At 37.9% G+C, this 20,791-nt stretch overlaps 3 protein-coding genes and 1 long non-coding RNA gene across 10 annotated transcripts; 2 read left to right on the forward strand and 2 right to left on the reverse strand.

The window, feature by feature from the left end:
* The first annotated feature begins 2,947 nt into the window (after window positions 1-2,947).
* Window positions 2,948-5,093, forward strand: LOC139769173 (uncharacterized). Its single transcript, XM_071700029.1, has 4 exons — window positions 2,948-3,433; window positions 4,147-4,251; window positions 4,331-4,423; window positions 4,497-5,093. The coding sequence occupies exons 1-4, from the start codon at window positions 3,292-3,294 to the stop codon at window positions 4,763-4,765; spliced, it is 609 nt and encodes a 202-aa protein (XP_071556130.1). The 5' UTR covers window positions 2,948-3,291; the 3' UTR covers window positions 4,766-5,093.
* Window positions 4,283-10,833, reverse strand: LOC139769163 (annexin B9). Of its 5 annotated transcripts, none has more exons than XM_071699998.1 (8): window positions 9,179-9,278; window positions 8,533-8,574; window positions 7,422-7,803; window positions 7,174-7,253; window positions 6,842-7,088; window positions 6,494-6,675; window positions 5,313-5,445; window positions 4,283-5,208 (listed from the first exon to the last, which is right to left on the reverse strand). In XM_071699998.1, exons 2-7 carry the CDS (start codon window positions 8,560-8,562, stop codon window positions 5,395-5,397), a joined length of 972 nt encoding a protein of 323 aa, XP_071556099.1. In that variant the 5' UTR covers window positions 8,563-8,574; window positions 9,179-9,278; the 3' UTR covers window positions 4,283-5,208; window positions 5,313-5,394. The 5 variants fall into 5 exon arrangements, with proteins under 5 accessions (XP_071556099.1, XP_071556100.1, XP_071556098.1 ...); XM_071699999.1 differs by lacking the exon at window positions 5,313-5,445 and adding an exon at window positions 5,807-5,982; XM_071699997.1 differs by lacking the exon at window positions 5,313-5,445.
* Window positions 9,297-12,020, forward strand: LOC139769178 (uncharacterized). The gene is made up of 2 exons (XR_011717494.1): window positions 9,297-9,438; window positions 9,705-12,020. It is a non-coding gene; the product is annotated as an uncharacterized lncRNA (long non-coding RNA).
* Window positions 12,021-12,465: 445 nt separating this feature from the next.
* Homer (homer protein) lies at window positions 12,466-20,757 on the reverse strand. 3 transcript variants are annotated; one of them, XM_071699989.1, is made up of 7 exons: window positions 20,278-20,757; window positions 18,969-19,125; window positions 18,755-18,886; window positions 18,424-18,672; window positions 18,187-18,330; window positions 17,825-18,100; window positions 12,466-17,688 (listed from the first exon to the last, which is right to left on the reverse strand). In XM_071699989.1, the coding sequence occupies exons 1-7, from the start codon at window positions 20,301-20,303 to the stop codon at window positions 17,503-17,505; spliced, it is 1,170 nt and encodes a 389-aa protein (XP_071556090.1). In that variant the 5' UTR covers window positions 20,304-20,757; the 3' UTR covers window positions 12,466-17,502. The 3 variants fall into 3 exon arrangements, with proteins under 3 accessions (XP_071556090.1, XP_071556088.1, XP_071556089.1); XM_071699987.1 differs by having other exon boundaries at window positions 18,187-18,672; XM_071699988.1 differs by lacking the exon at window positions 20,278-20,757 and adding an exon at window positions 19,808-20,170 and having other exon boundaries at window positions 18,187-18,672.
* Window positions 20,758-20,791: the final 34 nt, after the last annotated feature.

Consider the following 20,791-nt stretch of genomic DNA (forward strand, 5'->3'; position numbering starts at 1 on the left):
TCAAATATTATTCTTCCCTGTGTTACATTTTATCTCCTGCAATTGGGATCTGACATTCGTCGCCATAACATCTGGTGATCGAAAGTGAAAGCACTGGACAATATACAGATCTCGTGGCATTGTATACATACTTCCCGCGATTCGTTCAATCGCGCTCTATCGCGGCCTTCTCTTTCTTTCCTCTCATCGCGCGCTCCTCATTCGCTCCGTCGTTCTTTCTCGCTCGCTTCGCTCGTTTTACAAAAGAAATGCGTGATATTACAAAAGTAATTGCATTGTAGATTGTAAAATTGCAGGCTTTCGGAAACTTTTGTATCGAATGGAAAATGATTGATAACAGATTTGTTAAATTTTTTTGTACTTTTTATTTTTCTTCTTTGTTTCTCTGACGTCTTAATTATACATCTGTTGCATTTTAAGTGCAAAAAAAAGGACAGCCGTTTAGTTTTAGGTCTGTTCGTTTTCAAAGCTACACTTAAAACAACACAGTTTCAGGTAACATTTGATTACAAGCGAGATGTGTGCAGTGTCGTATTTCAATAAACAGAATATACATTTTTTAGCTCCAAATCCACCGCCTATTTGTTTCGAAGTCGACATAGACAATCAACAGGGGGCCCTTGAAGTTTGCTTATATATTTCCGATATAAGCTATATACCCGATAACTTTCACGCATGCCTCGAGATTTCAGGAACAATAATGAAACTTATTAAAATTTATGAAATAAAATTAGGTTGCATCGTTTGCCCGTTTTGCAGGTTGTATCCTTTTAACCCCTCAGGGTTGCCAAGGCGTTTTGTAGGGACGTTCCCAACCCTTTATTCCATTCTCATCCATTACTAATTAACCTTCTCCTCTCACTTAACCCTTTGGACCAACGGCTTAACGTCTCTTTCCGAAAGACGGAGCCCAGTTTGCTCCGCACAAGAGACCTATCTTGCACGGAGGGCGCAGCTTTCGGAAAAAACTTTCCATGGCTCTAGTGGACTCGAACCTGGTTCCTCAGATTACGAGTCTGGCGCTCTACCACTAGACCACACTGCCGCCCAGAATGACTGTTACTAATTGATTATGTATTATAAATGTTTTGTACATTATACTCCATTGGTTTCAAATATTATTTTTCCCTGTGTTACATTTATCTCGCGCAATTATAGCTACTCTTAATTCAACATTGCTATCAATAGTCTTTTCCACTCGGTGGCGCAATAGTTCTGGAAAAGAAAGCAAAGATATTCTTGCATATTATCAGTAAAATGAGCCGAGGACATAATATTTGCGAATGTATACGTTTATTGCAGATAAATGTATGCGTTACATTTGCATGCTTTCGGATTATTAACATTCAGTGTTAAATATGTCTGAGTTCTTAGTAACGAAAATAATTCTCCTCGAGCTCATTAATTCAATAGCGCGATCAGAAGCCGCTTAAAGTCGTGGCCGTAGTCGTCCTGTAAATGCAAAAAAGAATGTAGGAAAATTAAAAGCTAACATCAACTCAAGGCAAATCGTGACGTTCATGTATTTATGTATACATACAACCAATACAAGCATGCATGCAGTCAGAGATGGATGAACCGATTAATGTAATTAGTACAGTGAGAGACAAATTTTCGTTTAAATTAATAATCACACTTTATTTATACTAGTATATAATTTGCCAATCAGATTTATTTTCACTCGATCTTCGCAGAAATCCGTGTACACATTGCGTTGTATGTACGTTTTTCCTATTTATAACTCGTTTTACACACGTTGCGTCATTCCTTGAATTAAATAAACCAAGATCTTTGCAGAATATAACGAAGCGCTATACAATCTCCGCGAAGTAATTTTCAATAAAAGGGTCTGTTGCACGATTGAAATATTTTCATCCGAGAAGGGTAAACAAGAGTCTCTTGTAGTCGCCTGAACAGTCGTCCTGAAATTTATGGAAAGTTATATGGTGCTGAGAGATATACAGTGTATATGTGAGTTAACAGATTATTATTATTTTATTGTAGTTTAGCGACTGCGAATGCGTATAAGTATAAAAGAGAGAATTATGATGTGAATCCGTAATTTAACACCTCGGCTGGAGATGAAGCATTACTGTATTAAGTGAATGAGTAAAAACCGTAGAATTTAAGCGCTGGAATTAAATAGAGTCTAAACATTTTCGATAAAATCTGAATTACGGAGAGAAATTGTTTGAATTTCACCTAAGAATTTGTCATTAAAAAGATTCTGTTTAGACTTGTATTTTTATTAATATTATTTTATATACATATGTTGTTGCTGATGCAGACTCGCGCTCTCCCTCCGCCCTCCGATCCCTCATAATCTGATCTCTACGTTCTGCGCGCGTCATATGGGCGATTGCGGATTCAATCGCGAGCGACGGCGATTCCCGCGATTCGTTCTGTCGCGCTCTGTCGCTCTCCTTTCGCTCCTTCTCTCTCTTTCCTCCCATCGCGCGCTCCTCATTCGCTCTCCGTCGTTCTTGCTCGCTCGCTTCGCTCGTTTAACAAAAGAAATGCGTGATATTACAAAAGTAATTGCATTGTAGATTGTAAATTGCAGGCTTTCGGAAACTTGTATCGAATGGAAACTGATTGATAACAGATTTGTTAAGTTTTTTTGTACTTTTTATTTTTCTTCTTTGTGTCTCTGACGTCTTAATTATACATCTGTTGCATTTTAAGTGCACAAAAAAGGACAGCCGTTTAGTTTCAGGCCTGTTCGTTTTCAAAGCTACTTCTCTTACACGGTTCATCTTTCCTCTTTTTCTTTTCATGTTGGAGAGAAAAGGAGAACAGATAAAAAGATGAACAGGCCTATAAGTAATAGCATCGAATTATATATCGTGCCTTTATTTTTTCTCTACGTGTCCGATGAACAATATATTGCGATGCAAAGTCCGAATTTTATTCGAGTTTAATCAGAACTTCCTTTCTCTTTCTAAAGCAGGGTACAGAAATACTCAAAACGCGCGTCTATGCTTACTGCATTCTATGGACGAGACTACTCCGGCCCGGCACCCGGCAGGTCCGGCTCCCTGGTATTTCCCCGAGTTGGAGGGGGGCGGAAGAATTCAGAGTTTATCCTTGCTCGCCCGTTCGTATTTCGCGCGGCATCAGCAGAAAACAAAAGTCGTACAGTTCGCAGTCTTTGCAGTTCGCCGGAGATACACAATCGAGAGGGAAAAGCAGAGGAGGACTGAGGACAGTTATTCAGAAGTTATTATATTACGGAACGATATCTCTCTCTGACGAGATTTGATATCAAGTATTAGGACAACAGGGCTAAATATGGGACGATTACGTTGCTTCGATATTACGAGCATTGCCTTTATCGGGATGTTATTCTTCGCCGGAGTCGCGGAAGAAGCGACGGGTCAAGATGCGATAACGTCGCTGGAATCGAACGTATTGGACCTCATCGGGACGAACAGTATTTATTAAATATACTTTCTTTGATAACGTTTTAGAATATGTGTCTACGGGATATTTTTATACATTACTACCCCGATAGCAAAACGTGAGTGTGCGAAAGTCATGCAAACGTATTGCTGAAAATAATATTTATGTATTGCTGGCCACAAACATTGCGTAAACATGAATCGTAGCTCGTCTAGGATTCGTATTTATGGTATTTTTACAGCAAAAGTATGTAAATTTTATTGCTGCAAACTGTTTGCAGCAACAATATGTAAATTATTTCCATCAATAATATGTAAACTGTACACCAACAAAACCTCTGGGCGAAAACTGTTGCTGGAAAAATGACAAATATTGAATAAACCGTTGATTGAAACAAATTCAATATTATTGCTGAGCATTTGCGGACGCAACTAGCTTTATATATTATTGCGCAACGCTCGTCACTTTACGGACATATTTCGTAAATATGACAGACGTTTTGCTATCTGGATATTTTATGCTGTATTTAACTCGAAACCTTGTAATTCTGTGTAATATGAGAAAAATAGGCTATATTACTATATTTCGCAAATTTCTACTTGATGCATAATTATAATTCTCTAACTATAATGTGTAAATTATATTGAACTTTCTTGCCGGTAAATGTTTGTTAAATGTATAAAATTCCAGTATAAAAAAATACACATATATGTGTAAGTATTTAAATATATAAATATTTTCTAGGTGAATATAATATGAAAGCGTATGATAATGGTTGCAAATGCATTAAACATAACTGTGGATGCTGTAAGCGTTTAGAATGGGATGCAATCTCTATGGACGGAAAGTGTGAGTATATAATTACTTGTAATCCGTACTATAAACTATAATAATTACTTAATACTAATATATTCCAATGTTGATACAGTATGCATAAATGCAACTTATTTAGAGAACGACTATGGAGTCTCGCTCACAGTGACGTATAACAACTTTACGGTTTATAACGAGACGGTTTCAGGTACCATTTGATTACAAGCGAGATTTGTGCAGTGTCGTATTTCTCTCAATGAACAGAATATAAATTTTTTTAGCTCGAAATCCACCGCCTATTTGCTTCGGAGAGGACATTGTAGACGCGCTGGACGTTGAAGTTTGCTTGCGTATTTACGATATCAACTATAAATCCGATGACTTTCACGCATGCTTCGAGATTACAGGAAGGATAATGAAACTTACAATTTCTAAAATAAAATTAGGTTGCATCCAAGCTGAATTACGTAAGAAAATAGAATATATAGAAAATAAGTTGTCACCGTTTAAAATGACAGAAGATACACTACTCAATGTGGTCATGGTGTGAATAATGTACTGAACAGTGAATCTCCATATAAACTAAGTAACATAAAATTAAATTTATTTCAAAGACAATCTAAGTAATATAATCATGCCATATCATAACGATTAAGTTTTGATTAATGGACCAAAGATTCAATGTTTTTTATATATGCATTTGAAATAGTATATATACGTCTATGTGTTCGTGTAAGCAAACAAAGCTATAATTATATTTTAAAATGTAATTGTAAACATTACAGTGTATTTCACATTACATTGTAATCTTATAGATCTGAAATGCATGTTACTAATTGAATAATTGTTTATGTATTATAAATGTTTTGTACATTATACTCCATTGGTTTCAAATATTATTTTTCCCTGTGTTACATTTATCTCGCGCAATTATAGCTACTCTTAATTCAACATTGCTATCAATAGTCTTTTCCACTCGGCGGCGCAATCGTTCTGGAAAAGAAAACAAAGATATTCTTGCATATTATCAGTAAAATGGGCCGAGGACATAATATTTGCGAATGTATACGTTTATTGCAGATAAATGTATGCGTTACATTTGCATGCTTTGGAATTATTAACATTCAGTGTTAAATATGTCTGAGTTCTTAGTAACGAAAATAATTCTCCTCGAGCTCATTAATTCAATAGCGCGATCAGAAGCCGCTTAAAGTCGTCGCCGCAGTCGTCCTGTAAATGCAAAAAAGAATGTAGGAAAATTAAAAGCTAACATCAACTCAAGGCAAATCGTGACGTTCATGTATTTATGTATACATACAACTAAATACAAGCATGCATGCAGTCAGAGATGGATGAACCAATTAATGTAATTAGTACAGTGAGAGACGAATTGTCGTTTAAATTAATAATCACACTTAATTTATACTAGTATATAATTTGCCAATCAGATCTATTTTCACTCGATCTTCGCAGAAATCCGTGTACACATTGCGTTGTATGTACACGTTTCCTATTTATAACTCGTTTTACACACGTTGCGTCACTCCGAACAAGCGCAAAACATAAATAACACGAGTAAAACCATATTCACCATTAACAACCAGCGTAACATAAGGAATTAAATAAACCAAGATCTTTGCAGAATATAACGAAGCGCTATACAATCTCCGCGAAGTAATTTTCAATAAAAGGGTCTGTTGCACGATTGAAATATTTTCATCCGAGAAGGGTAAGCAAGAGTCTCTTGTAGTCGCCTGAACAGTCGTCCTGAAATTTATGGAAAGTTATATGGTGCTGATAGATATACAGTGTATATGTGAGTTAACAGATTATTATTATTTTATTGTAGTTTAGCGACTGCGAATGCGTATAAGTATGAAAGAGATAATTATGATGTAATTTAACACCTCGGCTGGAGACAAAGCATTACTGTATTAAGTGAATGAGTAAAAGCCGTAGAATTTAAGCGCTGGAATTAAATTGTGTCTAAACATTTTCGATAAAATCTGAATTACGGAAAGAAATTGTTTGAATTTCACCTAAGAATTTAATTGTCATTAAAAAGATTCTGTTCAGACTTGTATTTTTATTAATATTATTTTATATATGTTTATTTATTGCGTTATGTTATTGCGTTTCTCCGTCTTTTATTAACTTTACTGCTGCGGAAATAAAACACAATTGTAAATAAAATGCGATAAAAGGAGCGAACGGAACGGCCAGAGTAATAATTAGCGTGAAATTATTACTGTTTTAGGAAGAAGCGTGTTTCACTTACATCGATGGCTGCCGCAAGGGACTTTCCGTAAAGTCTCTCATAAGTATCCTTAATGTCGCCCAGATCGATCTCCGATCGCGCCACAATGATGCGTATCAACGTCGAATCGGTCGTGCCCATCCCACGCATAGCTTTGTACAGTCTTTCCGCGAAATAAGCCGTCTTGTCGCAGGCGCATTTCACTGAAAGAAGGCCATTTACAGTTTTAGAGCGATAGGTATGTGAATGCGTGTAAAAAAACAGAAAAGAAATGGCACGATTAATAAAGGTAAGGAATAACTTACTGAATACTTATAAGGAATAATGAGTCAGTCATATCGATTGTATTTAATCTATTTGATTTCTTACCCACAGCTAAGTAGCCGTCTTCAACAGAACCAGAGAATTCTCGCTTGATAGCGTGCTGCAAGGTATGTCCGGCAAGGCGTTCGTATTCCTTGAAGATTCTTCGCAATTGCGGGAAACTCTTAGTAATGAGGATTGCGTTGAAAGTGCTCTCGTCGGTACCCCACTGTCCCTCACCTGCGGCAAGGAGCCTTTCGGCGTCCTCACGGGCGGCCTCCTCATCGACGTCAGGACTTTCGTTTCTGCTGGCCTGATCGTTGATAAAAAAATTACAGAAATTGTCTGACAGGACAATTGCGCGGAGTTACATATATTATCTTCTAACTGTTACTCACGCAACACAGCGACACCAAAAGTCTCTTGAAATAACCGGAGGTATCGCTCTTGAGGTCGTCTTCCAGCTCGTTATCGTACACTAGGGAAATAAATCAAGAATATATTCACAAACTACGTAATTCAGAATCGATCGGAACTAGAAAATAAAATACAGTGCGTTTCTTTAAATGAAATATCTGTCCTATACAGGAAGGCTGTAAATTGGAGGCAAGATCGATCTTGGAAGATATGCTGCATCGAAACTTACGATCCTTGTAAACGGCCGATATCGTCTTGATGCCGTAGTTGCTCAGAGACGCGAGGACCTCGATGAGCGCACCCTCGTCGGTACCCATACCGGAAATAGCTTCGTGCAACTCCTTGGCATAATACTCGGGAAGAGGCGTCATTAGAGCCAGGATGGCATTCTCAAAGTTTCCGGCCAACTCAGACTTCAGCTCGGAGATTAGATCCTTGCCGTACATTGTCTTGAATTTGTCAGCGATCTCCAATCGCTGCACGATGCCGCGATGAGCCAAGACGTCGATGATGGCCTGCTCGTCAGTCCCGAAACCCTTCATCGCAGTTCGTAGGAGGCCCGCATCTGCCTCGGGATCGAAAGGATCGGCCGGATACACGGTGGGCGTGCACTGGAAGCATTTTTAGTCTCGAAACGATTGTCGACGGATAGTCTCACTATGAATGATATTAAATGTATACCGAGCTCACTAATTAGTATACTAAAATTAATTAGCGCATTAGAATTAAACAATTTATATAATTTATTTAATCTTTTTTTTATATAGGTATACTTATTCAGTTGGAAAGACTTGTCGTTTTTTCTATCCAGTCATATCTTGAATAGTTAATAGAGAATCTCGGAAATACAACAGAATAAGCCTGTGGCGAAGCAATTCTGCTTCGACTTCAAGTTTATTTTCAAAGTATATGAAAGTTTATTTTCAACTGTATTTGAATATGACAAATCTTTTCAACTTAATAATGTAAGAAAAGTATTTTCAAACTCGCTTCTCTTAAATTACATATGTAACGGTAATTTTAAAGAGAAGTGGTGACGCGATCGTTTTTAACATTAACGTATCGATGAATTACTCATTCTTAGCAAGATTTATATATAACTTTATTTTTTGATCAGTTGACGTCTATTTTTCGTGTCGTTAGCAATAATTCGATTGGACATTCTTTCTCTTTCTGACTTTAAAAACACGCTACAGAAGTTATAAAAGTCATTCGTTTAGAATGTTTGATGGATAAGAGATTAAAACTGTATGGAAATAACGAGATGAGTCATTTATCTTGCTCGGCCACTATTGTGAGACTGTTATTGCGATGCTATGAGATATTAACATATAAATTACCTGTACATGATAATACTGGCTAGCTGCCATTTTGCTGGTTATCTGAAATCATTTTAAGTATGTATTTTATATCAAGTGAGAAATTAAGAATCCAGAATTAATTAATTCATTGATGACTAATTTCGGGAGCAAAGATTTTATTGTTAGACTTTAGATAGATGATTTTGATAGCCCTTCCTTAAATTTTTCAACTTTCCGATCTCTAGATATTAAATTATTAATTATTCATTAATACTAGCATCTAAGGAAACTGTAGAAAATGTGAATGATTTTGTGGTGAAATTCTTTGCGCTATAATAGCGGCGCTTTATTGTAACGTGAAAATCGTAATTGTCATTAAGAAAGCGACGCTCTGCGATGATAATTCTCATCTGTCACGGTTAATGTAAGTGCAAACACGCGATCCGGCGACGCGTGTGTTTGCGTCCTTGGCTCATTTCAGATACGCCTCACGTTCGTGACGATGATGTCATCGAGCAACACCCCGCATCCATTCGCCTGTTGCTACATGATTATTGAGAATCTGTTGTTGTATCACTTTGATTTTAGATGACGAAGTGAACACGCTATTTCGCAGGATATAATACCGCAGGATCATATCGATCGGATACCGGCGAAGTGACACTCAGGGTGTGGCTTGCTTTACCTTCTCCGACGGCGACGCTCTTTCCGGGGAACGGTACCGGTTCTGGTGGCCGACTAACTAACGGCCCGCACCCAGCGTTCTCCGTCGCTGAGAGCCTCTTCCGTCGAGGAGCCAGCAGAGAGAAGAGGAAAGGAATTCGCTGGTGGGGCGAATACGCGTTCGTATCGCGTCGACTACGAAGGCACCGGTTCGACGGTTCGGTATTTTTTGCCGGATGAAACCCGGAATTGGATGACACAGCGCGGATTAGACCGGTACCGGTCCGTGACTCTCACATGGTCTTTAAATGCGAAACACCGCCGCGAATAGTTCCTAATTATTCGAGTTTATCAAGCCGTGAATTTTAATATTGCTCGTGCTTCTCTTATTCTCTCAGTATTGAGTAATGATACGCGTAACAAATTAATTAAATTATCGATGATAATAATGTCCAATTAACGGAATTGATTTCAATCTGCTTGCGGTATACCGCTCTTTATTTTTCCCAACAATTCGACATTGACCGCAATAACTTCTGCTTTTTCAGCGTTGGGTATATGCGCGTCGAAAGCAGTCCTTGCCAAAGCCATCGCTTTCGAGGCACTACGGCGCCAGGAAATGGATCCAATGCAAGAAGCATGAAATCGACCCCGATTGTTCGACTCATTACATTGATGGCTGGTCTCGCAACGCGAAATATTAATGATGATTACGTGTCTTAACGGGAAAAGTTTAAAGTATAAGATACATACTTATATATACATAGTCCATTAATATAATTGACAATGATGACGGAAGTACGCTGTAACTTTTGTTTCTTATTCACTCTCCGGTTCCCACAATGATTCACGCGAACTTAATGGTCTTGCTCAGAGAAGAATACAAATGCATGATGTGCTTTTGAGAAAAAGTAATTCAATATATGCCCGAAAGAGTTTTCAATATTAGTTTTTAATTGTTTGTGAAATAACGGTGATTAAATAATTCACCAAACTTTAATTGTATTATATCTCGTAAAAGAAATAACGCTGTCTATATAATTTTCCCAAGGCTGTCCTAAAAATTTTCATGTCAAGCTTTATCGAATTTGATGTTATAGAATTGATTGTGGGAAAATGAGTAATCTGTTTATTCGTTTTATTGCTGGACTAAGCTGTCAGTATCTCAACACAGAGGTTGCGTAATAAATCATTGATTACATTTAAATTACATTTAGAATTTGACATGCCAAGATTATTGAGGTCAAGCAACATATAACATGATTAATATGCTGATACAACTTAGTCAATCATGGTCAGCTATGTAATGGAAGTCACACACAACAGTCGTATCACTTCGATCCAAACTGATTATGCCTGTTTATAATAGCATAATAATCTCTTAAATTATTTTTTAAGTAATTTTATGTTAATTTTAGTAACAGTTTAAGTGCCGGCTGTTCAGATCATGATTTATGTTAAATAATTTTCACTTGCGTTAGAACTTATAACTTCACTTACAATTTGCGCAGGATGCCGGCTTTCGGAATTCTTCGTCGCAAATCTTCTACGCGAATGTGAATGCTTCACTAACTGTGTGGGAACGGACAGACAGCGGCGATATTAAAGACAGCATTGAGGAGAGAGAGAGAGAGCGAATGTGTGTGTTGGTGGGGTTGTCGACGTAGCACCGAGTAGTGACGTGGAGAACGGAATATCCTGTAGTGAGCCAAGAGATGGCGAATGAACTGTCGGACTGATGCCATATATGAGATCGATAAGACTATAATGAAAACAATGTATATAAGATACCAAAAAGCCGGATGTATTACATCATTCGACTATTATATTGATTACTGAATTATATTACTGATTTACAAATTATCTAATTTTAATGATCTGCACAAATTGGAGGCAACAATAGTCGCTACATGATGATTTGACAATAGTACATGATTATTTGTATATTGAAGTTCTGCAACATAGAGTTGTTCATTATATGTTCATCTTTACCTTTGGATAGATATAAATTTTACAAAGCTCTTGGAGAACCTTTGTATCTACAATTAGTAAAAAATATTGGAATTGTATGTTGAAAGGATTTATAAGGGTCACGATTTTATTTAATTGTATCATGATTTTAACGACTGTGTGTTAAGATTTTAATCGTACCATGCGCAAAGATATCTTATTCCTTATATTTCTTATTAATTGAAGAATATGTTATAAAGCTTGAATCATTTTATGTGTCATACAGTTTTAAAAGAACTTGAGAGAGAAAATTTCGTTTTGACTTTTAACTTATTATTTTACGTAAGATCATCTTGATTGTTATCTTTGTCGTTCTTTTCTAAATAAGAGAAAAGCAAATATGCGGATAAAAGCTTATATGTGAAGTATTTTGCCGGTGCAGTTACATGAAATTCAGAATGTATCATTTATTATGTATTCCTTTCATCTCGTAATGGATGTTACTCACGAAGTATACGTGATTCATAATCCTTGACTCAATGAGAACAAATCGTGACGTTCTTTTGCACGTAGAATGCGTGACGGAATCGGCACGCATCACGGAGTGCCTCGGAAGTCACGCGTTTTCCTGTGAACCGCAGAATGAGACTAAACTATAAATAAACGTATTGTAATATATCGAGGCGTTATTATAATAGTTTAAAGTGATTATGTTTTTAACAAAGTGTCAGTTATGCCAAACCGACAAATGACAAGTGTCCAAAACCACAAAAACCGATTGCTCTCAAGCGAATTTTTAATATAGTTTTTATCTTTAAAACTTTAATTACTTTATCGGCTTTAGTACCATTAAGTAATAAAGTAGTATTAAATGTATGACCGCACTTACATATTAAATTATATAGTTGTGTGAACGTGTTTATATATATATATATATATATATACACACAAGAGAGAGATACCGTGTTTTGTATATCTGTGTTGCATGCATGACGCCATGCTGCGTAACATGCATACTTATAAATTTATTCACTCAACGCTGTAATCAGATTTCCATGACGCGTTCCATAGGAATTCGATGAATCTACAATGGCATCCAGTATCCAATACAAGGATTATTATTTAAGAGTATCTACCGTATCTACGAGAAGTAAACTTTTGCATTGATGAATCGGGTACGTTTAAAAAATAAAGAGAATGTATTGAAGAACGATGTTCTTGTAAGATCTCGATCGTTATTGTAATATTTTTTAATATTACAATATAAAAAGTATTATCGCGGAAAAGAACTAATTCTCGTATTAATTAAGAGTTAGCATGTGGAACTCATGGCTTATAGTAAAAGGAAAACATCGAAAAGCCGTCTGAAAATGTTTTATTAAGATTACATATGGCAAGCGAGGCTTCCGTTTCCAATTCCTCAAATTAAAATTCGTCTCAACACTTTTTCGGTAAAAAGTGCCCTTTTCCTAGCACATCTGCACCTGTCTTACTCTCTAAATTTATCTACTAAAAATTTGTCTAGGTTTATCACCTTTACCACTTTGAGAGATCTCTCGTTATTCAGACTCCTTGTGCGAAAATCGTTCCCTTACACGTTTTCCGCGCTATACAATTATAGTACAGCGAAGAACGCACGAGCTGAGAATGCTGTAATCATCCGTAATTATGAATGATGAAAACCCGATAATGAATTTCTCACATTTTTGCAGAATATGATACATCGTCTTAACAGTAAAATGTATATTTTCAACATACCGTATAAGGATTTATAAAAGAAAAATTTAACATACAGTACTGAAAAGCCTTCGTCAAATACATCAGAACAGATCTTGATTGACGATTCCGGGTTGTGCGTAGCAAAGGAATCATCTTACACACATTTTCGAATCGTACACGTACGATCCTATCTTACTTATCGTCTATCTTTCGACTATACAAGGTGTTCTGCGATATACAATCTTGGATTTCAACATCGACGGACTTGAAATAGATTTTCCCGTAACGAAAATGTCGAGGAAAGTCATATAAAGCGACTATCTAATCCTCAAATCTCAATTGTATATGTATATTTGTAAGCAAGTTCTTCTCAGTTATTCTATTAGTTCTTTTTAGTTGTCTTTATCGTTTTTCTGAAGCAATCAAAATATGAATAAATAAATTCAACCTCTTTTCAACTAAAAAAAAATAGCAAAGATTAATTAAAATTGAATGTTATTTGCAAAATATCAAGACAATTCTCTTAAACAGAATATTACATATTTATTCATATTTTTTTTTGATAATTATTATTAAAATTAATTTATCTAGTTAATGGCACAATACCGGTGAAAACTGCAAACTTAAAACAGAAGAAATACTACTAATTTCCCAATTTTAGATTCGGAAAAACTTTCTGGACCAAGCTTCGTGCAGAAAAATTTCATTCTGCATTTTTAATTTTTTTTTTTTTAAATAAAATTATCTGACTGTATCGCTAATAACCACCTTGTACAATCAAAGCCGTTTATTATTAACGGTTCTACACAGTGCGTATCGCGACATTCTAGATCCCCATAAATGATAATAAAGAGAAATTGTGTGCAAGAACAATACGAATATAATATACAATAAAATTAATTAATTTTGCTATATAATCGGGATTTTACTAAATGTTATTAACATTAAATGCGTAGACGTTAATTATGTTCACGGGTAACTGTGATCTGTTTATATGGGAGTAAAAATAAGAAAGAAAAGGAAGAATTCGAGAAACGCATGTTATGCTAATCGTGTGACGTTCTTGATATGTTTTATGTATCTAACTATTAAACATTTTTGCAGGCGCAATTAATACAATGTATTTGCAATACCGGTAATTAAAATATCTCTAACGACAATGCCACTCGCAATAATATATAATGAAGTTATCAATAATAGATGTATACAGAGAAAGAGATTTGAGCGATAGTAATAGTAGATTAAGAGAGTGACTTAATAATAGTATCATGATCGCAATAGTAGAAGTAGCGGCAATAGCAATGACAATAGTAATGCTCTTTCCAGCCAACAATAATAATAATCATATATGTTCTGATATTCGTACGATAAAAAATATAACAAACATGCATTTAACATAAATTTCTATATAAAAACGAACTGCAAAAGAGTATACAAATCTGCGGCCAAGACGCGACGTAAAATTACTACACATTTTCTCCGATGGGCTCAATACACAAGTGCATATATTAATCACTTAATTATAAATGCGCGCGTTCACGCGGCAATTATTTAACTTCGGTACATGTCATGGAAAATCAAACTATCCCTACATTGTACAGTAAAACGTCGATTATCCGAGATTATAAATTAACACGAGAATTATGAGTAACGATTATTCCAATAGAAAAAACATTAAATATAGATATACATATTAAATACAAAGTATAATAAAGATAACAAAAAAGAATCCTAGCGAAGAATCTTATAATAAAAGATAATATCCGTGAAGTAGTTTAATATAAACTTAAAAATATATGTATAATATTCCTTAAAAACATAAATTCTCTCTCTAATAACAAGATTGTATATAATTCCGTCGATAAATATAACATTGCTTTAAACCCTCCAGTACTGTCATACAGTCTCAAGCTTGATGTAAACTACAACAAATATCTCTGTAATTAAAATATATTACGATCTAGCGCCAAATGCGATTACGATCTGATGCAAAATTAATGCGATCGTGTTGATAAGCGAGCGTGGATAATAAATTTTACGACGGGGCATGGTGCACGAGTACTGCAGGATTCAAAAATCGAAATAAATGTATGTACAAAACGTTCCAGTTCTTCACTGCATTTTCTTTTATCTACGGATTCTTTAACCAGTCGTCCAGGTCAGAGAATTTTGCGATCGAGAGGAAATGCGTGAAACCTGAAAAATTATTTTCTCTCTATATATATATATTATGTGCTAGCATCGAAACGCAGTAGTTGTGAGAGGCGGAGGATGCGTACTTTAATATTAGATAATGCGTTCAGGGAAGCAGTATTATATTTGTCATACCGATACCGAATATCTTAATCTTTTGTTGGAAGAATATTATTTTTCTTTCTTGTGCTTTCTTTCATCCAGATGGATTATTTCGCAGGAACGCTCTTATGAAAACATCTCTCTCACAAACACGCACTTGAGACAGTCGTCGTTCTACTGTATTTTATACATAAGACTGGTGCTCGCATACGACAAATTCAACAATAATTGTATGCATCTTTTACAGAGTGGGACACCTAACTTTACCATCTGAAATATCTTTCACCCAACATGGACAGAAAAAGCTATACATAAAATGTTTCATAAAAAGATTGTACCAGCAAACGTTAGCATATTGTGGAAAATCGATTAATTTTTTGCACACAAGATGTAATTCATCCGAATTTGATGAAGAGGAAAAGTGCAAAATAAATATTTAATCCAGAGCAAAGACATATAAAAAACGTAGATAGAAAAATATCAAGATGAAAATTATCACAGACACATGCTGTTTCATGTACCAATGTGGTAAATATGATGCGCACATCGTCAGACACATGAGTAGCATTTTGCACAATAAAATTCGAAGGTGGTCTTACACATATTGTGAAGCAATGATTCTTAAAGGACATTCCAGAGAAGACATTATTATGTTCACTTAGTTAATCTACGCTATGCAAACATTTTCTAAAAATTGCGAAAATTTCGTATTTGTCTTTGTCGTCTTACATCTAAAATTGTTCTAAAATTGAATATGTAGTAGAAAAGTAAAAAAGTAACACAAACGTACTATCATATCATTATAAAACATTAAATTTAATCTAAAGTAGAGATTAGAAAAAGTAATTACATAGATGAAAGAAATATAAAAAGGGTATTAATATGACATTTCTTTCCTTTGTTCCTATATATAAATTGCTTGAAATTGATTTCTCTTATTGTCCATATTTCTTTTCTATATATACAAGCACTTTATTTGTCTGCTATAGTTCATATAAGTTTATTGGAGCTTTGTAACGTCTTAAATAAATGTAATCAGTTATGCGGAAGTGTAAATATATCTGACGCTTGCTTCTGAATTAGCGACACGTCTAAAGAATTACGAAAGCGATAAGAGCAGTTTTGCAGAGCAGGGAACCGTCAACTTCTCGTAAGTCGTTCACGAAGTACTTTTGGAGATTCAATATAAACTTTCTTCACATGCTCGACCATTTTAATATAAGTTTGACTGTATATTTTTAGACACCCTGTATGATCCATAGAGAGACTAAACATTTCAACACTCGGACAGATTTAAACAATTTAGACATCGTTCAATACAATAGAAAGCTTTGAGCTCTTGTACTTATCCGAAGCTTGAAAAACATCACGGAAAACTTCCTATTGTAGTATAAAGTATTTAAATTATTTAAATGTGTCCTAGTGTTTTCAAATATCTCCCTTATTTACCCGTATCTATAAGTATCTGGTCGACATGTGACGTGGTTTGAGTTCATATTCCTTAAATCACTAGACTCCCATTCAGTTTTCTATTAAGTCACTTGTGAATTCGTCGAGAAACAGCTCATCATTAATAGTATTCACATTTTGCTAAATATGTATACAATTCTCTTTCAATTCTCAATTTCTGAGAATTACAAATAAGAACACGATTATAAATGTACTACAGTATAACCGAATTATGACCGTAGTAATAACCATTATTACTATATCTACAGTAAAAGTCTACATAGTAATAACTGAACAGTTATTGCTATGTTCCAGAATGAGAGTCTAATAACCGTTGTGAGGAAAGTTATTACCACGTCTCGCAGACTGCGGATAATGCAACAAACTTTCTACATGTGATGCAATGTTTAGGAAAATAATATCGAGATGAGCATTAAGTCGGTTTCTTGAAATTCTCCAGAACTTTTGTTTAAAAGAAAAGCGCGGGAAACTTCTGTTAACTCTGGTAAGAAAACCAATCAATTTTTAGAAACAGAATCAAGTGCAAACTCAACTGGATTCGTAGTTTCTAAAATCATATATACTCCGTGTAGAAGGAATAAAAGCAGATGGTAAAGTCAGTGTCCTATTCCGTATAACAATAGCACGATTATGGCACAAAACTTATCCTTAAAAAAAAAAAGAAAGCTTTAAACAGGTCAGGTCGATGCAATTTAAATACATGTTCAGGGAGCAATCTCTTCTGTAGTGTACTATTTTCGAGACAATTATCTCAGTATTCTATAATTTTTCTGCTCAATTTTTTTCTTTGTGTTCTCAGAACTTCTCTCTCTCTCTTTGTTATTAATCTATATCGTCCATTCGTACATCGCGCTTACAGTAAATACAAAAGACCTAAGAGAGGCACTCTTAGGTTTCCCCTATGGTGCAAACTTAGGTTTGCAATGTATTTGTGATTTCTCGATGTACCGTTACCAAATCCTGTATGTAGCCAGCTAATCTGGCGTTTAACGTATCCAAATTTTGTTTTTGAACTTTATTTGCACTCAACGCAAGTTCTAATTGTTCATGAACTACATTCAACATCTCGCGGAGTTCCGCATTCTCCTTTTGTAGAGCCTTGCAAAACAAAAAAAAGAAATATTTCGTTATTAATATAATTAAAGAAATATTCGTTAATCAAATATGACTTGATGAAACGTCAACGTCAACGCGAACACCGATCATCAGGCTTCAGCAAGCTCCGTGTACATACCATAAAATCCTTATTCTTGGTGGCCATAGTGAGAGCTTTGATTTCATCGTTTCGCGTTCTCAGCTCGCTTTCCAATGCTTCGACTCTCAATCTCAATGCCTCGCTATTTCCCTCCGCGATCTTACCAGCTTCCAAGTCGGCGTATTTAAGCTTTATTTTGGCATTTTCCTCTTTGTACAATTGCAGCTGCCTCTTCCATTCGTCAACATTAGCCGTGGACTCCTGTAACGCGCTCGTTAATCTGGCATTGTTAGTTTTAAGGGTAGTCAATTCAACCTGTAATAACACGTTACAGTATTTTATTACCTATAACATTATTTATATGACTGTAAAAGTAGGATACATTCTTCCGGAATTCGTACCTCCCATTTCTTGGCGTTAGCCGAACTTTGAGCTAGAGCAAGTTTCAGCCTGTCGTTTTCATACTTGAGCTGCACCTCAGCCGATTGTCCTTGCGTTGAGCTCAATTGCCCCGATTTCCCTTGATGTTGCGGACTTTCTGTACTCTGAGAAACACTCTGTGATCTTGAATGGACTGCGTTTTTCAATTCGTCGTCCACTTTATTCTGAAAACTACCAGGTAAAGGACTGCTGCTTACCGAAGATACACTGTTCTGAGCGGAAATCATATTGGCATTCGGGTTCTGGTTGTTCGACGACACGTTGGAGTTAATCATCGACGAGTTGGGCGGATCTATGAGATCCTGCTCCGACGACGGCATACCCGATCGGGACGTAATCGGGCTGACGTTCGCGCTCGTGGCCGGCGTGACCGAAGAGCTGTTGGACTGCAGCTTGGCGCTGGCAAGCTTCGTGGCTTCCTTCACCTCGTGAAACTTCTCGATGAACTGTCAACGAAGAACATCTCCTCTGAGTGGGTGATACACGAGGATTTGCAGATTATCGTATATAAGGGACTGCGACACAAACCTTTCCCAATTCGGCCTCGGACGCGAAACCCAAGCCGTACACGGTGTTCGCCCTGACGTCCGACCACTGGCCGAATTTCTGCGACGTCTTGGTGAAAGTCATGTTCGGGGTAATTGTGCTATTGATGACAGGCTGAAGAAAAGGAGGAAACAAGTGATTTTAGACGTTCGTTTCCGTTTCTACTCTCTAGACAAGAGCGTCGCTCTCAAATTACCTTTGTTCCTTCGATCGAGATTATTCTGTATAAGCTCCTGGTGGAATCGTAAAAGAACGACACCGATATTGCTGCCGACGACGCCGGTACCCAAGACCGCTTGGTCTTGGGATCGATGTGAAACACGTGCGCTTTGCACATGAAAATTGGTTGTTCACTGTAATCAATTATGAATAATGTCAAGGGAGTGCGTATCCATGGTCTTTCATACATATGACACAAAGCATCTATTTTTAACCGACCCAGTTAACGCGAGTGCATATTTACAGATGTACGGCGCGGAATTGTTGCAAACTTGTGACGCGGAAGGAAACGTGTAAAACAGGACTCGCGACGAAAGAGAGAGACATTATATCTATCAATAAAAGGACATTCAACGTTATCTAACATTTCAAATATTAACAAAGTAAAATAGAAAAGCGACGTTTTATCAAACAATACATCACTTTGTTGAGAAAACTCTTATCGCTTTTGATTTTCAAGAAACAGATTCTCTTAAACGAAATACAGGACAATAATTTTAATAAACGCCGAGTGACTTCAGATAAAAAAACGTCGGCGCGGGCGGGAGGAAAAAAAAGGGTTAACGCGTCACAATTGCCGTCATAAATAATCCCGCGTAGGACAATATTCTATCGCGGGTATTTAAAAAGAATTCTCAGCTTCCGAGAGCGCGGCTCGAAATCTTTGTTCGAACCGGACGGATCGACCCCCTTCCTCCGGCGGGCGAGAAGAACGGAAAGTTCTCAGCCCCCGCAGTTTCTCGCGGAAGAAGGGAAAGGGTTGACATTACATATCCGGCTCTGCTCTCGATACATTATTATACCATTTACATTTACCCGGATACGCGCCGCATCAGTGTCAATCGGGCCGGCGGTCAGGCACGCGGGGGGAGAGACGGAATATACGCAGCGTAGGGAGACGCGGCGCTGCGTCGCGACGCGGGGGGACAGAGACTCGTCGTCGTCTTCTTCCGCATCTTCGGAGCTCGGAGCGGCGGCGGGCCCGGCAGGACAGAGGCAGCGGTGCGCGGCGCGTGCACGCGCGACCGGGGATGCCGGCGACAGGCGCGGCGCGCACACACACGCACACGCATACAGATGCACACGCCACACACCCTCCGGAGGGCGGAGGGAGAGGATTAATTCCGTCGTAACCGCGCCGCGCGGCGGGTACACGCGGCCGCCTTCGCACACCCTTAAAAGGATCGGCGGGTGTCGGCGAGAGACGGGCGGAGGAGAGGAAGGAAGGCGACTGGGGGCGACTGGCTCTTGGGCCGCCCCCGCGGGGGGCCGGGACTTCGACTTACCCCATTGTCTCCTTGCCCGATGTCATATAAGAGGCTGGTGGCGGGCCGTGCAGTGTCGCGCGCCCTCGTGAAATCGTGCCGTGCCGCCCGCGCGTTCAACCGTGCGGCGCGGATGCGAGAGCGCGAGCGTGCGTGCGAGCTGGTGCGAGCGAGCGAGCGCGCGCCGGCTATTTTCGGGCCCGGGCGAAAGGCGAGGAACTACTCCGGGAGTGGACGACGGTCGCGTACCGCGCGTGCGAGGGCTGGGATCCGTGCGAGTTGACAGCCGCCATCGGCCAAAGCTCCCCTCCCCCCGCCCGTGGCGCCCGTCTCCCTCCCGCACGCCCCGGCGCCCGGCGCCCAATCGCGCTCCCCAGCTCCCCTCGCTCTCTACCGCGGCGTGCGGCGGCGGCGGCGACGGTGGCGGTCACGCGACGACATGAACGTAGCCGAGTCGCGCCGCGCCGCGCGGTGTCCACCTGGGTTTTCTCGATCGATTTTCCGGCGTAGGGCAGACACGCCGTTCGCCGTCAAC

The sequence above is a fragment of the Temnothorax nylanderi genome, unplaced genomic scaffold (assembly GCF_030848795.1).
Source record: "Temnothorax nylanderi isolate EJ_2023f unplaced genomic scaffold, tnyl_v1.0 TNYL_tig0020_pilon, whole genome shotgun sequence".
Classification (NCBI taxonomy): Eukaryota; Metazoa; Arthropoda; class Insecta; order Hymenoptera; family Formicidae; genus Temnothorax; species Temnothorax nylanderi.

Excerpts from the sequence above, each read along its gene's own strand:
- LOC139769173 (XM_071700029.1), top strand. The coding sequence starts at position 3,292 with ATGGGACGATTACGTTGCTTCGATATTACGAGCATTGCCTTTATCGGG. Across the intron at positions 4,252-4,330 it reads AATCTCTATGGACGGAAAGT|TATGCATAAATGCAACTTAT; the intron begins GTGAGTATATAA and ends ATGTTGATACAG. Across the intron at positions 4,424-4,496 it reads TTATAACGAGACGGTTTCAG|CTCGAAATCCACCGCCTATT; the intron begins GTACCATTTGAT and ends AAATTTTTTTAG.
- LOC139769163 (XM_071699997.1), bottom strand. The coding sequence starts at position 8,562 with ATGGCAGCTAGCCAGTATTATCATGTACAG. Across the intron at positions 7,254-7,421 it reads ATCGGCCGTTTACAAGGATC|TGTACGATAACGAGCTGGAA; the intron begins GTAAGTTTCGAT and ends TTATTTCCCTAG. Across the intron at positions 6,676-6,841 it reads AGACGGCTACTTAGCTGTGG|TGAAATGCGCCTGCGACAAG; the intron begins GTAAGAAATCAA and ends GCCTTCTTTCAG.
- Homer (XM_071699987.1), bottom strand. The coding sequence starts at position 20,303 with ATGACATCGGGCAAGGAGACAATGGG. Across the intron at positions 18,887-18,968 it reads TCTCGATCGAAGGAACAAAG|CCTGTCATCAATAGCACAAT; the intron begins GTAATTTGAGAG and ends CCTTTTCTTCAG. Across the intron at positions 18,673-18,754 it reads CCGAGGCCGAATTGGGAAAG|TTCATCGAGAAGTTTCACGA; the intron begins GTTTGTGTCGCA and ends CTTCGTTGACAG.